This window comes from Phocoena sinus, chromosome 12, assembly GCF_008692025.1.
Source record: "Phocoena sinus isolate mPhoSin1 chromosome 12, mPhoSin1.pri, whole genome shotgun sequence".
NCBI classification, from domain to species: domain Eukaryota; kingdom Metazoa; phylum Chordata; class Mammalia; order Artiodactyla; family Phocoenidae; genus Phocoena; species Phocoena sinus.
This window is the reverse complement of record NC_045774.1, coordinates 71,690,902-71,705,725: the sequence shown is the minus strand read 5'-3', so window position 1 is coordinate 71,705,725 and position 14,824 is coordinate 71,690,902. Positions and strand designations below refer to the sequence as shown.

The window sequence follows — 14,824 nt, the reverse complement described above, 5'->3', positions numbered from 1 at the left end:
TCTGCACCCACATCTCCCCCCTTCCTATCGGCTCGCCCACAGGCGAACCGTCCACGGTCCTCTCTGAAGCCAACTCTTCCCATGTGCACTGGATCCCAAGACAGCTCCTCTACTCAAGGACACTGCTCTAGCAATTCTCCCCTCCATCATGCATTTCTGCCTGTCCACTGCATCTTTCCAAAGTGCATAAACATACTATTATTCATTCACAACTATTATTTCTCCCATTAAAACAAAACAAAGCAAAATAAAAGGCTTCTCCTAACTCCACTTCCATGCCAGCTACTGCCCCATTTTTTTCTTCCTACCTTTTACATGCTTTTCTCCAGGGGCATCTAGAGCTCGAAGTATCCAAATCCACTCCTCCTATTCTCACTCAGCTTGCCTTTCACAGCCACCTATCCACGGAAACTGCTTGTCCAATACTGATGGCTTCCTTTCTGCTAAACCCAAAGGCCAGCTGTCAGTCCCCATCTCTCTTTATCCCTCAGCAGCAACTGATAGAGCAGATCAATTCTCCTTTACACACTGTCTTCACCTGGCTTTCAGGACCCCGCATACTCAGGTTTCCTGCAACCTTGCTCTGTCTTCTTTGCAGGCAACTCCTCTTCCGCCTGACCTCTTAAGGTTAGCATGCCCAGGGGTCAGGCCCTGCCTCCTTTTTCTCTAGATATGCTCTCTTGATAATCTTCATCAGTTGCAGAGAACATTATGCTTAGTGAAGTTAAATCAGACTGAGAAAGACAAATACTATATAAAACTTCTATGTGGAACCTAAAAAATAATACAAATGAATGTACATACAAAACAGAAAGACTCACAGACATAGACAACAAACTCGTCGTTACCAAGGGGAGAGAGGGGTGGGAGGGACAAACTACAAGTGTGGGATTAACAGACACAAACTACTACACATAGAATTGATAAGCAACAAGTATTCACTGTACAGCAAAGAGAATTATACCCAATATCCTGTAATCACCTATAATGGAATATAATCTGCAAAAAAAAATTTCACTCTGCTGTACATCTGAAACTAACACAATATTGTAAATCAACTATACTTCAATTAAAAAAACCCAGACAAACATGGCTTCAAAAATATTCATCTTTAACGTCTGAAACCTACAGTCCACACCACCCTCTTAACTCTACACTTTTCTACCTAACTGCCTCCTTGTTTTCTCTACTTGTGTGTAGAACAGACACCTCAAAACTATCACCTCGACAGCTGAACTCTTGGTCTTCTCTCCACCCCCAGATCTACTCCCCCTCAGCCTTCCCCATCCCAGCGAGAGAGTAACTTCATTCTCCCAGTTGCCATCATCCTCGATTCCTCTCTCACAACCCCAAACTGATCTTTTAGGCTCTTGGTTCTGTCTTCTAAATATACCCTTACCCAACCGCTTCTCATCACCACCACTGCTGCCACACTGGTTCCAGCCCCATCACTTCTAGCCTGCACTCCTAACATCACCTTCTAACTGGGCTCTGAGCTTCTTCCTGTGTCCTCTACAGTGTGTGTATATGTTTGTATGTATATGGTCTATAAGGTATCAGCCAAAGAAATCTGTCTAAAGGATAATTAGATGAATCACTCTCATGCTCAAAACTTTTCATTGGCTCATGCTTTCACACTAAGAGTGAAAGCCTAAGTCTTTAAAATGCCCTAGAAAAGCCTACATGTGCCTCTCCCTTGACTCTCCAGTCTCATCTCCTACTCTCTCTGCCCATGCAGTATGGGCTTCCATGCTGTTCCCTGAACATGCCAGGCATCGCTCCCTACTTCTGGACTTTTGTACTATTTAGTCATTTCATTTTTCTGGAATACGCTTCCCCCAGCTATCCACACGGCCAATTCCTTTGCCTCCTCCAAGTCTTTGTTCAAATGGCTCTCTCAAGGAGGCCTACTCTATCTTATTGAAAACTGTGACCTCCCCCACTGACGTTCTTGCTCTACCTTTAGTTTTCCTTAGCATATAACCTCATTTACTGATTTACTATGCATATTGCTAAAAGTCTATCTCTCCTCATCAGATGAAAGTTCCACAAAATGAGGGAGGGGAGATATCTTTGCCTACTTTGTTTACCAATGTATCTCAAGGGCCTCTAATATTGCCTGGACCAAGGTCGGTGCTCAAAAAATATTTGTTATGTGAATGGATCTGGATAAAGCAAACTTCAAAAATGTTGGTGGTTAGTTTATCTAAAATACATATAATAGAGTAAATAATATTAAAAACAAAATTTCATTTTCTTGATCCCGAAAGTACAGAATGAATACTCCTAAAACATTAATGTAAAATTTTCACACTCCTCTTGATGATTCTAAAATTTGGGAAATGTTCCAAGTGTTTTTCCTTAACATTAAGCACTAGATCCAATGGGCAGTTAATTATTAATAACAATGAGTAGATGACAACATCACAAGCAGATGTCCCACAGAAACGAGAAAATAAGAGAACACAAGAGACTTCTTAGGAAAAGGGGTCAGAGGTCCGTAGGTTAAGAACAGGAGGAAAGGAAGCTTGCATTAAGCCAACAATCATATTCCTGTCTCTCCAGAATAGCCATCCCCCACTGCTGTTCTCCTGCACTCTCATACAGATCAGCCCTAGCCTTTCCATCTTACACACACAGATCGCTGCAGTGAAGACACACCAAAACAGACAGAAGAAGAGTCTTTAATGCTGAAAGAATTTTAAATATAGACAAAGTGGTCCTGGAATTGACAGTAGTAGGGAAAGGCACTTCCCTACTTTTTAAGCTAGAAGTGAATTTTCCAGTGAGGTTAGTTCTCCTCCGACAACTATCACCAGAAAACAAAGATGGAATTGGTAACCTATTTGATTTAATCACAAAGAAAAGAACAAAATGCTTCTGGCTCTACTGCTCTCCTTTCCCCACTGGAGTCTTAAGGCAACAGAAATGTTGGTTTGACTTGAGCATTTCTATTTCTTTTACTAGCTGCATGGGCTTCTAAGAGGAAAATTACCCTTTCCTTCTGCCAATATAGCGATAAGCAACTACATTAGGAAATAACTAACAGAGACACTGAGTATAAAAGTATGCATTCTTTGATCTATAAAACATCCTTACTCTCCAAGTCTATACTGAACTAACACCCAGACGGTTGACCCTCATTTATATGTTGCCATTTGCATTCTGAATTCATAGCTCTTCTCTGGCAAATATTTTGGATATTACAAAGCCAACCAGATGAGGAGGGGTTTGACTCTCCTATTTTATATTCACTTCCCATACTTTCTGGGTCTCGTTCAGGAAAACCTAGAACTTATGATGAAAAACCTCCTGAACTCAATTGAATTGAATCTTTCAAAGATGGAATGCAGTACCTTATGAATAATTTTTTTCTATGAATAAGGGAAGTTCATGGAAGGAGGAAACAGGGAAAGTAGAGAACAAAGAAAATAAAATGATACACTATATGTACAGAATTCTATCATGAAAAGAGTATATGATTACCTTTTTTCCTAGCCTGATTTGAGGTAGGAATGGATCTCAAGCTTTTGCTCTTCATAATGTCCTTTGAAGTTTTCTTTTCAAGATTAGAAAATGTCTTGAAGGGTGAACTGGGTTTGCCATACCCTGAGCTCCGAACTGATGCATATAATCCACTCTGGGGTTTTCTTTTAAATAAAGGAGGTGCACTTCTGGCCTTCTTGTATGGTAGCTGTTTACCAATTCCAGCCCCTTCTTCTCCAGAACTGAGTTGAGATCTAAAAGTCTGCATACAAGTACAAGCTCTTTAGTACTTAAACTTCGACTACAGTTGCAAATAAGATTTAACAGATAGCAAAACCATACTGATTACTAAAGAACATAGTTCATAGAAGGCAAATCATTATATTAAAGTTCTCTAATTCATCCGAATTTTAGTATTTGGAAGCACATCTTCAAAGTCAGGAGTAAGACAAAGCAAAATAATAAAACAAAATAAGCTTGCCAGAAAGCAAGACATGTAATTACTAGAGTCAACATGGAGGAGAGCAGGGAAGAACATGTTTTGAAATGACAAAAGTCTTAGCTTCTTTTTTCTCCAGATTTCTCAAAGGTAAAAATTTATTAGTACCCTGCCTTATTCTATTGATACAAGGAGATAATTTATGGTAAACACATAACTCAGAACTGTAAAATAAAAATGGAATACTGTGGTCATGGAGCCTATATAATCAGAATAAATCAAGAACAGAGAAAAAAGGAACAATGAAATATAAGTTTCTTAAGAGCTGCTAATAGCATTTATAGGAAATGTCAACTTACCTACTTTTGCAGAACACAAACTACTAGAAAGATTGAAAAGCACTAGAATGACGAATACACTTTATTTTCTTATGTTACTCAAACTCTGGACTACCTTTACTAAAAAAATGAAAAATATAAAGAACGGCTTCAAGAAGAAAGCTAATGCTACGGTGCTATTTTTAAATTTGGGGACTACAGGGTGTTGTTATAGACTGCTCACAGATATCCAGGATCTACGTGGAGGTTAGTATGTAACCAATCCCACTAGCTTAAGAAGTACATACTTATCAATAGTATTTGTATAACTTCATTTATCAATATGTCAAATCAATGTGAATTATAAAAACTTACCTTATTTATTTTGTCACCCTGAGGTAATAATGAAGGACCAACAGATATTTTTTTCTTCAAAATATCAAGGTACATTTTATCTATTTGTTCTTCCACAGCATTTACTCTTGGATGGTTAGTTTCTGTACCTTCATTTGTTGCCTTTTCTAAAACTACATTCTCTTCATTTCTGTCCAAAAATTGGTTCACAGTTTGTGGTTCTTGAGACATAACATTTTGGTTCATATTAAGGGGTAAAGGTCTAACAAATTCAGATTCTTTATTCTCAGCCAGTTTCTTACAGCTATAAAACAAAACAGGACACAGAGAATGAACCCTATATAACTCCTCAAATATCAGTTTTATTAATATACACATACACGTGACACATATAAAATACATTTACATGATTAATATATGAGTATTAAATATATCTAATATTTGTAACTTCAAATTAGGTCATTAATGTTAATTATTTATAATTCTGGTTAACAGAGTATACTCACATAGCATCACATAATTGTTTTAAATTTCAGGTGATAATTGTAATGCAGTATAATATACAGGACTTCATGGTTGACTCTGAGACCTACTTCAAAGGAAAGCCAAACCAAACAAGACTGAGATTGCTTTTGTCTAAGAAAAATTTTTAAATGAATTTCTAAGTGGCCTTTTTGTAATATATCTTTTATCTATAGTATCTCATAAAGTCAACATGCATTTGAAGCAGGAAAAACATTTTACACATTTCTAGAAGAAACCAAGTAACCATAATTTACGTCAATGAGCCATAATATAAATATTAGAATGCATAATTTCATCACAGTATAGGAAAATTTTTAAGTAAAACAAGAAAAATCACTAGGATTTTGAAATAAAATCATCTCTGTGGTTTAAAACACTTAAATGCAATGTCACATTTCAGACCATTAGATTTTCAAAATATGGAAACTGTCCCTTAAGGAAATGTTATAAATGTGGTTAAATATCAGCATATTATGGGAGCTCCCAAAATATGGATATTGTCATTGTCAAATTACTAAATCATGGTCAATTAGGTCATTTAATTTTGTAATTTATAAAATAAGATTAAAGGAAAGTTTAAGAAGCTACCATTTTCATATAAGATAGATTGGCTTCTTGATAATTGTTAGAAATAATAGAAGTAGCTGGAATCATCAGAAAATATAATAGTTCTTTCCTTCTTAATGGTAGCAGAACCTGGCTAGCTGCTCATCAAAACTGTTCCCTGTTCTTGCTGTGAACCAACTAAACTACATTTCCTCAACGCCTTCAATCTAGATGGGGCCATTCACTAGTTCTGGCCTTTAGAATGTGAGTGCTATGGCGACAAGAACCTAAAATATAAGTCAGTGGCTTAGTGCTTGGGTTTTGGGTGGCAAGGAAACTGATAGTAGAGGCTGGAGAGGTGACAACCCATGTTTTATAGCGACAAAACATTTGCTAAACTGTCACCTATAACAGTTTATAAGGCAGACCACATGGCTACCGAGTGTGGGGTACAAAGGAAATGGTAGGAGAGAACAGGCAATTTTTAGGTGCTAGCTACTACTGGCTACTTTTGACAAGATATTATGAGAAAAAGATGAGCTCAAGATAGAATGGGCTGTTTTTTAAGAAGAAATCAAAGGAAACAGAGTCTAGAAACTCAGGGCCTCTTAGGTTCACTCTCTGTGTCTGAACTCAAACAATAAGATTCAGCACTGAAAAATGCTATGAAAAAGCAAGACATCATGGGACTTCGTGGTTGAAAAGAATGACTCAGTCCCTTGGCAAATATCACATTATAAGTGTCATCTTCAAACACAAGGTTATTGTTCCTAATAATATCCAGACAGCTGCAATTAAATTGAGAGAGAAAAAACAAAACAAAAGAACAAGGAAGCAAAGACATAAAGCAGATTTAAAACCTTTGTGTAGCAAAGAGTGTTTAGTGTAGTTGCTGGCACATGGGACTAACCGGAACCAAATAGATCAGAAGCCTAATAAACTTTCTGAAGTAACTAATTACAAAGAAACCACAACCCTACTATTAAAAAAAAAAAAAAGACTAGAGACTTGTTTGGGAGCCTTAAAACCACCTGTAGGCAGAAAGTGGACGGAGAAACCAGTGCATCCTCCAAGATGGGCATAGCTTCCTCCCCTGAAACCCCCTTCAGTTGAAGCCAATGGTGATGAAATACAAGACAAATCCTTCAAGAATTGGAACCAGGAGCTATACAGAACCATATATATACATATATATATATATACCTACATACACACACACACACACACACACACACCCTATATATATATATATATATATATATATATGGTAGTTTCTCCTTAAGAGCAGAACAATGGCATAATTAAGGAAAATTCCCATCTTCAAGGTAGGGGGTCTTTACAAGGTCTTTCACTGGATTTCAAAGTTGCATTACTGATGGCTGTATTTTCCTCATACTTTTCCTTTCTGAATGAGAAGGGTGTGGGTAATGAAGTATGTAACTTGTCTCTTTAATTCATTGATTAGTAGACAATGAGGAGCTATATTCAAACCTGATAAAGAGAACTGTGCTTCACCTGGAAATCCTGGCCTTTCAGATGGACAGAGTCCTGAATGGGACTTGAGCTGTTTGCTTTGAGGAGGGGCTGAGTAGGTCTTTGCATTCATAAGAGTAGGATGGATATTTGGCTATTAAAAGGGAAGATTCTTGTGGAGACTAGCTAGATGCCTACCAAATGCATTTAACTGTTCTTTCTGGGCACACAAGCAAACCATATTTCCCAGCCCTCTTGGACTCTGTTAGCTAGATGTGCTGGTTCTTACCGATAGAATGTGGACTGAAGTGATGTAACATTTCTGTGTTGAGGCAGTTAAAGTTTTTCTCTCCTTAGCAACTGTTTAGATGAGGCCATGAGAACCTTGAAACTGTGTGTTGATGACAGAAGCAGCCTGGGTCCCTAAATGACCATGTGGAGCAGAGTCCCACCTCAACTCCACTGAGACACATGGAATTATGATGCGAGCAAGAAATACATTTTTGATGATGTTAAACTACTAAAATTTCAAGGATATTTTTGTTACAGCAGCTAGAATTCCTTATCCTAATTTACTAAAAAGTTTTTTGATATGTGTACTAAAGTTTATACTACTGACATTTCTATAATTATTGTTATGCCTTTAATGTAAGTACACCTGGCTCTCAGCTTTTAAAACACAATGTGAAAATCCTTATTTAGAACTCACATTATTAAAATGGTGCTACCTACGCCAACAAAGACACAGGATGTGCGAAAAATCTCTTCAGTAACACTAGCACAGCCCCAAACAGCAATGGTAAGTAAGCATAACTACGCTTTAAAAATACTAACTAGCACTGCAGACCAGTGGAAGAATACTAGGCTTAGTATTCAAGTCGACGGGGTTTAGTGTAAGCTACGCCGCATCATTTTCTCTCAATTAGCACAAAGGGAGGAACAAGGCCAAGAAATCACTGCAAGTGGATTTACAGGATGAGGATGGGGTTCAAGGGAGGCTCAAAAAGTTGTCTGTTGATAACACAAATGAACAAATGAATACATGCATGGATGACAGGCTTTTCACAGAAATATTTCATGGAGATCAAAGACCTGACAATCCAAGTGCATTCCTGGGTTATGTCCACATGATCTTGAACAATTTACTTAACCTCTTTAAGCTCAGTTTCTTATCTATGAAATGGGGATAATAATGGAAGAGACCTCATAGAGTTGCTTTAAGATTAAATAAAATCTAGTATGTAAAGAACTCTGCACAGTACCTGGCCCACGGTAAGCATGTGATTAAAATGCTAGCTGTCATCATCATCATCATCTTCGTCATTACTGTCTCCTGTGAGAGCTCCACCACTAAGTTGGTTTACCTCAGTTTCATCGATAAAGATGCCTGAACTACTTATTCTGAGGATCTCATGAGATAACGGGTGTGACACTCTAAGTGCTTCACAAATGCAAAGTGCAGCCTTACGACGAGGCTACTGTGATAATGCTTCTCTGTGTTGGTGAATGACAGCCATGTCCCACAAGCTGTCATTAAAATGTACCAGAGCTGGAACATTTTCATGAAGCCCATTTTTTTTTGTTTTTTTTTTTTTTTTTTTTTTTTTTAAGCCCATTTTTCTTGTGATCCAAGAACTCACCCTGAAAGACAACAGCTGGTCTGTGACTAAGTGTAAACTAACTGGCTTATAAAGAAGTGAATGGATGACTCAGCACAGAATAAAATTAATGTTCCCTCTCAGCATTCAAATCAACTGTCTCTGAGCTATTTAGAGCTGAAGGGATTTTATTTTTCAGTGGAAAGCCTTAAGACTACCTACCTAGTGGCAGCAACTTTTTAGTAGCATTTATTTTTAAATTTTACCATGAGAAGAATTTTGATAAACTAATTGAGTAAGACTAATGTGAAAAAAAAAACAGGAGTGACTCACAGGTAGACACATACCAGCTACACGTTAATCATTCATTAGGAATGGTTTTGTAGAACAAATGATTCTAAAAGTTCCCAGTGACAAAACAATAAACAAACAAACAACCTGTTCAATCCATTCCAAAAAAGTCATACCTGAGAGGTTGTAAATCGAAACCACTGACCCCAAAGGAATCTATTCTGATGGGCTTCATCAGCTCCTCTACTGTGGGCAGATCTGAGAGGGGAGAAAAATTAAAACAGCAACCAAAAATCTTATGTAAATTGCTTAACTTAGTGTCTAATACCACCAAAATCACATTTTCTCTGATTGACGTAGTTAACAGAACAGCACATACAATAATCCCAGTTTCCCCCTATAAGAAAATCTTTGATATTTATATTTGAAATATATATTTACATATTTTAACTCTCTCTCTCTTTCTATATATATATATATATACGTACACACATCAAATATATGTGTATGGGTGTATCCACAAATACACACACACATACACACGTTAATTATATATTTAGTTGATCCCAAAATACTGTTCTCTATTTAAAAAGTAACTTTAGTATATGTTCATGGAAAAGTGTAAAAAATGTGAAAATACACAACTGATTTCTTAATTCGGTCAAGGCATATTAGAGGAGGAACTGAAGTTTCATCCTATGTTCAGCTCTAACTTTATAGCTAAACCAGTGATTCCCAGATTTAAACAAACGCTTTAAATTCAGATACTGAGAAACAATCACTAGAGCAAACTGCATTTAAATTATACCACACTGGAAACTGTCCAGAGAGGGTCTCAAACAAAGAAGCTTTTACCAGATTCTGTGGTAGAGATGTTTTTAGAGGACCCTTCATTTTCTTGAGGATGATCTTTTGCTGAGTTCTTGGTATTTTCCACTGCATTACTCTCAGGTCTTTGTTCATCTGCATCTCCCAAAGAATGGGCAATATGACAATAAGCCTGATGTAGTGCTTCAATGTCACTACTGCTCTGTCCATAAGAAACACCTGTTGAATTAAATGTAGTCTCTAGTATATTCACACAAATACCTAAGAAATATGGAACACTAACATTGTCCCTTAATCTATTAGGAATGGTGTACAAGCCTATAGGACAATACTGACGTGATCAAAATAGAGTGAAATACAAACCTGGGTCATGCGTGGCCACAGCCTACCAGCATGAATCACAGCAGGCTCAGGAACTCTTGTAGCGGGCTGAGATGTGTCCTGACGTGCTAACTGTAAAATACGACTCTACTAGTTACCATCTCTTCCTACTACCCTTAATCGACCTCTCTGCATTGGATAAAACTATTCCTAAATTTCTCAAATTGACACAATTTTTCAAGGATTCTGTCTCTCTTCTCTCTCTCTCTGCCTCATGGGGCCACCAAGCGTCTTGTACTCTGCATTTCTTCAACTGAAATTCAATCCTCTAGCTTTGCAAACCAATATGTTCCTACAGCCTGCTAAAGCTGCTATAATAGAAAGTGATTTCCTAGTAGCCAAACCCAGCCTTTAATTTTCTTCAACTTTTAAAAATTTTCTTCACCCTGTGAGACGTGTGACCCTGCCATTTTCCTGGGGACTGTTTCCTCTGCATAGCGCCTTCTTGTTCTTCCCACTGCTCTGATGGCTGCTTTTCCATCTTGTATGGTAAATGACTCATCTCAGGGCTCCTCCATCTCTTTTTAAAACCTCTCTTTTTTTCTGGGGGGTGCGGTGGTAGTGGAGTGGATAACTTCATCAAGACCCTTCACTTAATAACTGCCCATGTGCACGTGACTCCCAAATCTATGTCTTTTGTCTTTATCTCTTTTTTGAACATTAAACTTCCTGACAAGGAGACTGTTCTATAAGCAAATCATATCTAACACATCCTCGAGTGAATTAATTATATTCCCCAACAACATCTGTTCTGCTACTAGTACCCGCTATTTTGGCTGTGGTATGATCAGTCACCCAGTCATCCAAAATAGTAGACGTGATGTCACTGTTCACTCCTCCTTCCCTATTAACCTCCTCCTCTTCCCACCAACTGATGAATACACTCTAGAGGAAATAATTCAAAGGATCTAATGACAACAATGATCTAAGACTTTTATGAGTATTTTCTTACTAATTTTGTACTCTTCACTACTAACAGTGGAATTTTCAAAATTAGAGAAAAGAAAAAAGTGCTATAGAAGAGTGGAAAAAACAAAAAGAGAGAAATATGGTGACCAGTCTCCTTTTCTCTTGATACCCATGAACTAATCAATTAATGCCTAAAAATATTTACAAGAGCATATACAGCCTCCTCTTCCTCTATATGATGTGTAAGTTGCATAGTATAAAATTCTGAGGAACTATTTTCAACTCTAAACATAAGAGGGAGCCAAGTGCCACATATGATTGTGTAAGAATGCCTCACAATGGGATATCTTTCTAGCTACTGCTTCAGGTCACCACTGTTATTTGGAGCATGCCCAATAAAGGAATAGATTTGATTAAATACATTAAAAACAAAAAAGTGGAGGATACCGTGAGATCAGAATCACTGACAGTTTTAGCAGCAGGGATATTTCAGTAGGACTTGAGGAAAAAGATCTTGCCTGCTAAGCTAAGCCTAATGGTCCCCAACCCCCGGGCCACGCCATGCATGGCCTGTTAGGAACCGGGACACACAGCAGGAGGTGAGCGGCAGGCGGGTGAGTGAAGTTTCATCTGTATTTACAGCCGCTTCCCATCGCTGGCATTACTGCCTGAGCTCCACCTCCTGTCAGATCAGCGGCGACATTAGCTGTCCACTACCGGGCAGCAACCAAAATGAGATTAAGAGTAGGCTGGCCGTAAGCAACACACTTTGGGTGTCACTGTCTACCATCACCCCCAGATGGGACCATCTAGTTGCAGGAAAACAAGGTCAGGGCTCCCACTGATTCTGCATTATGATGAGTTGTATAATTATTTCATTATATACTATAATGTAATAATAATAGAAATAAAGTGCACAACAAATGTAATGTGTTTGAATCATCCCGAAACCATACTCCCCCGCCCCCTGCCTATGGAAAAACTATCTTCCCTGAAACCGGTCCCTGGTTCCAAAAAGGTCGGGGACCGCTGCCCTAAACCACCTGTCAGATTCAGAGTAGCATGACTGAGGGAGAGAATGAATTTTTATGAAGAAAGGGAAAAGGCACAAGGTGTTTTGTCTCCTCTACAGAAAGACCAGGATGCTTAATTATCTTCAGAGTATGTATAAAAGAAATGATCCCAGTGGCAAATCGCACAGCAGCACTGAATGCTCATACCAAATTTAACACGTGTGAGGTGTCAGAAAGAAGAGGCTCTGGCTTAAAGCAACAGCTGAGCAAACACGCAGAAAAGCAACGACCTAAAAGTTAGAAATCAGAAATGGAAGATCGAGTGGTATTATGGGCTGCTCAGAAAACAGAGCAAGGGAAAGGCACTTTTCTCCTAATTTGAGTCATTAACCCAACTGATGTTAAAAATAATTCCAGGGTCATATATGTTAACTTTTTTCATGCATTTTATAGAGAAAAGGGCTGACTTCTCTGCATGTATTTTATATATCACCACAAGTCAAAAACGCCCTATTTTTTTCCACTTTAGGAGGTTGAAAAGGGTCAAATCCTACTGGGCAGAGGCAAGGGTCCCGTTGTGGAGCCACACTGTCCTCCTGTGACTGCTCTGGTCATGCAGCCACAGCACAAAATGGTACCTGCCCTTGAGACAAATGAAAACAAGCAAAAGGCTAGATCTGGCCCTCATTTTACAGTTATCAACCATTTTAAGAAAATAAAGCACAAGTTTCATGAATAGTATTATCAAAAAAGAGCTAATCTTTGACAACATATTACCTAAACGGAGCCTGCTTAATACTGGAAGACACCTGGTAAACAAAAAACAAGCCACTGATCTTTTCAGTTTTTAAACCAAGTTCAGGTGCTGATTTGAAAATTTTCAAGTGTATTTTTTGAAATGATAGGTAAATTCAATACCTCACAGCCAAAAGGAATTTATACTCTATGCCTTCAGGTTCTTTATTATAATTTGTACTCTTAACAGAGTGTTGATATAAATAATAATGATGAGAACCACACAGTTGCCACTGCTTGTTGAATCTTAACAATATACTAGGCACTATATATTAACTCAGTTGATCATCACAAGAGCTCATTTTAAAGAAGAGAAAACAGGCTTAGAGGCATTAATTGTCCAGTGTCATGCAGCTGGTAACTGGCAAGGCTGGGAATATGAATCCAAGGCCACAAGACAATAAGATTATACTTACACTCTTCTAGTAATTGACTTACCAAATTATTTCAGTCAAGAACATTTAAGAAATAAGACCAAGAAAATTTAGCTTTATATAACTGACCTGGATCATCTTAATAGAATTTTTGCTTCCAGCAATACATTTTTTTATTTCTGAGTTTTTCTTATAACCTACAGCAGTGGTTTTCATACCGAGTTTTACAAAACAGTTTTCAGAGAAAATCACGGGTTCCACAGACATTTGACTGAAATTTTATTTTAAAACACAAAAACTGTAATAAAAAATAATCTGCACACTCAAATGTGCCATTTATGTAACTGTAAAGAGCATCAGAGTGATAACCTCTTGCCTCTGGCTTTGTTTTCATGTGTATCTTAGAATAAAGCTTCTCTGGCCATCCTGTACATAAAAGAACCCTCTACTATGCATCACTGATTAGAAAAGCTGTAGCTCTACACTGGTCTTTTAAAAGAATCCATATCTGCTTACTGAAAGAAGTGCAAGTGGATTGACCATCACAGCACATATGTGACAAGTACTTAAATAAAAACAGCAGTAAGAATGAGAAACATGTGCTCAGCACAAGCTTTCAGCATGGCGGAATATTCACTTGGGTAGTAACAAGTAAATGAGTAACATGTCTTGATGGAAAAATTCTGTTCTAATTTTTTTTACGTTTTAAAATGGAAGTGGATGAAACAAGATAGTGGTGACTCTTGGAACAGCACTGACTAGAAATAAAAGATCTGAGTGGACTTTGTGGTTTTGATCATGTTTGGTTTTCTCATCTGGTTGCTGGTTACATGGATGTGTTCAGTATTTGAAAATTCATCAAGCTATGATGATAGGTGAATTATTATACAAGTATATTATACTTCCATAGAAAAGTAGAAAAAAAATAAGAAATAAAATAAAAATAAAATGCAAGCAGATGTTCAGAGTTGGTTAGTGATTTATCATTTCTATTGTTCTTTTTTTCCAAGTGTCTGGGTTGGTTTAGTTGACCATACTGCAACTGAGACTTGCAAAAAAGCAAGTTGAAAAGTTCCCATTTGCACTTGTTTATCTGGTATACCAAGAAAACGTTCATATTATACAACAAAAACAAAATATACAAACATATTGGAAGTCTGATGATATAAGAATGTAACAAATATCTAGAACTTTTAATTTTAAGAATTTCAAAGGACCATTACTACTCTCACTAACTTTATAAGTAAATGTCACATATGTAAACATTTATATTTATACTGATAAAATACATTTTTTATCTATATAGAGGTACTACCTAAGATTCCATTTAGAGGTAAGAGTTCCACTGCTTTAAAAAAAGTTTGAAAAGGCACTATCTTAAAGGTCTTTACAACCTTTAGTCAAGTCTAGATGGTCCTAGACATTTCAGAATTTTAGGATGTGATCTAGCTTTTGCCTACACAGAGGGAACTATGGAAACGCACAAGACCGAAGT

General features: G+C 37.4%; 1 protein-coding gene across 4 annotated transcripts in view; it reads right to left on the bottom strand.

The window, feature by feature from the left end:
• The window catches only part of CEP162 (centrosomal protein 162), a 92,043-nt gene that overhangs the window by 46,562 nt on the left and 30,657 nt on the right, over positions 1 to 14,824 (bottom strand). For 3 of the 4 annotated variants that reach the window (XM_032651590.1, XM_032651593.1, XM_032651591.1), the window contains 4 exons: positions 9,885 to 10,076; positions 9,206 to 9,287; positions 4,618 to 4,900; positions 3,487 to 3,748 (listed from right to left, as the gene is read on the bottom strand). In XM_032651590.1, coding sequence (XP_032507481.1) covers positions 3,487 to 3,748; positions 4,618 to 4,900; positions 9,206 to 9,287; positions 9,885 to 10,076 — 819 coding nt within the window. The remainder of the gene's footprint in view (positions 1 to 3,486; positions 3,749 to 4,617; positions 4,901 to 9,205; positions 9,288 to 9,884; positions 10,077 to 14,824) is intronic. The other variant, XM_032651592.1, reaches the window with a different exon arrangement.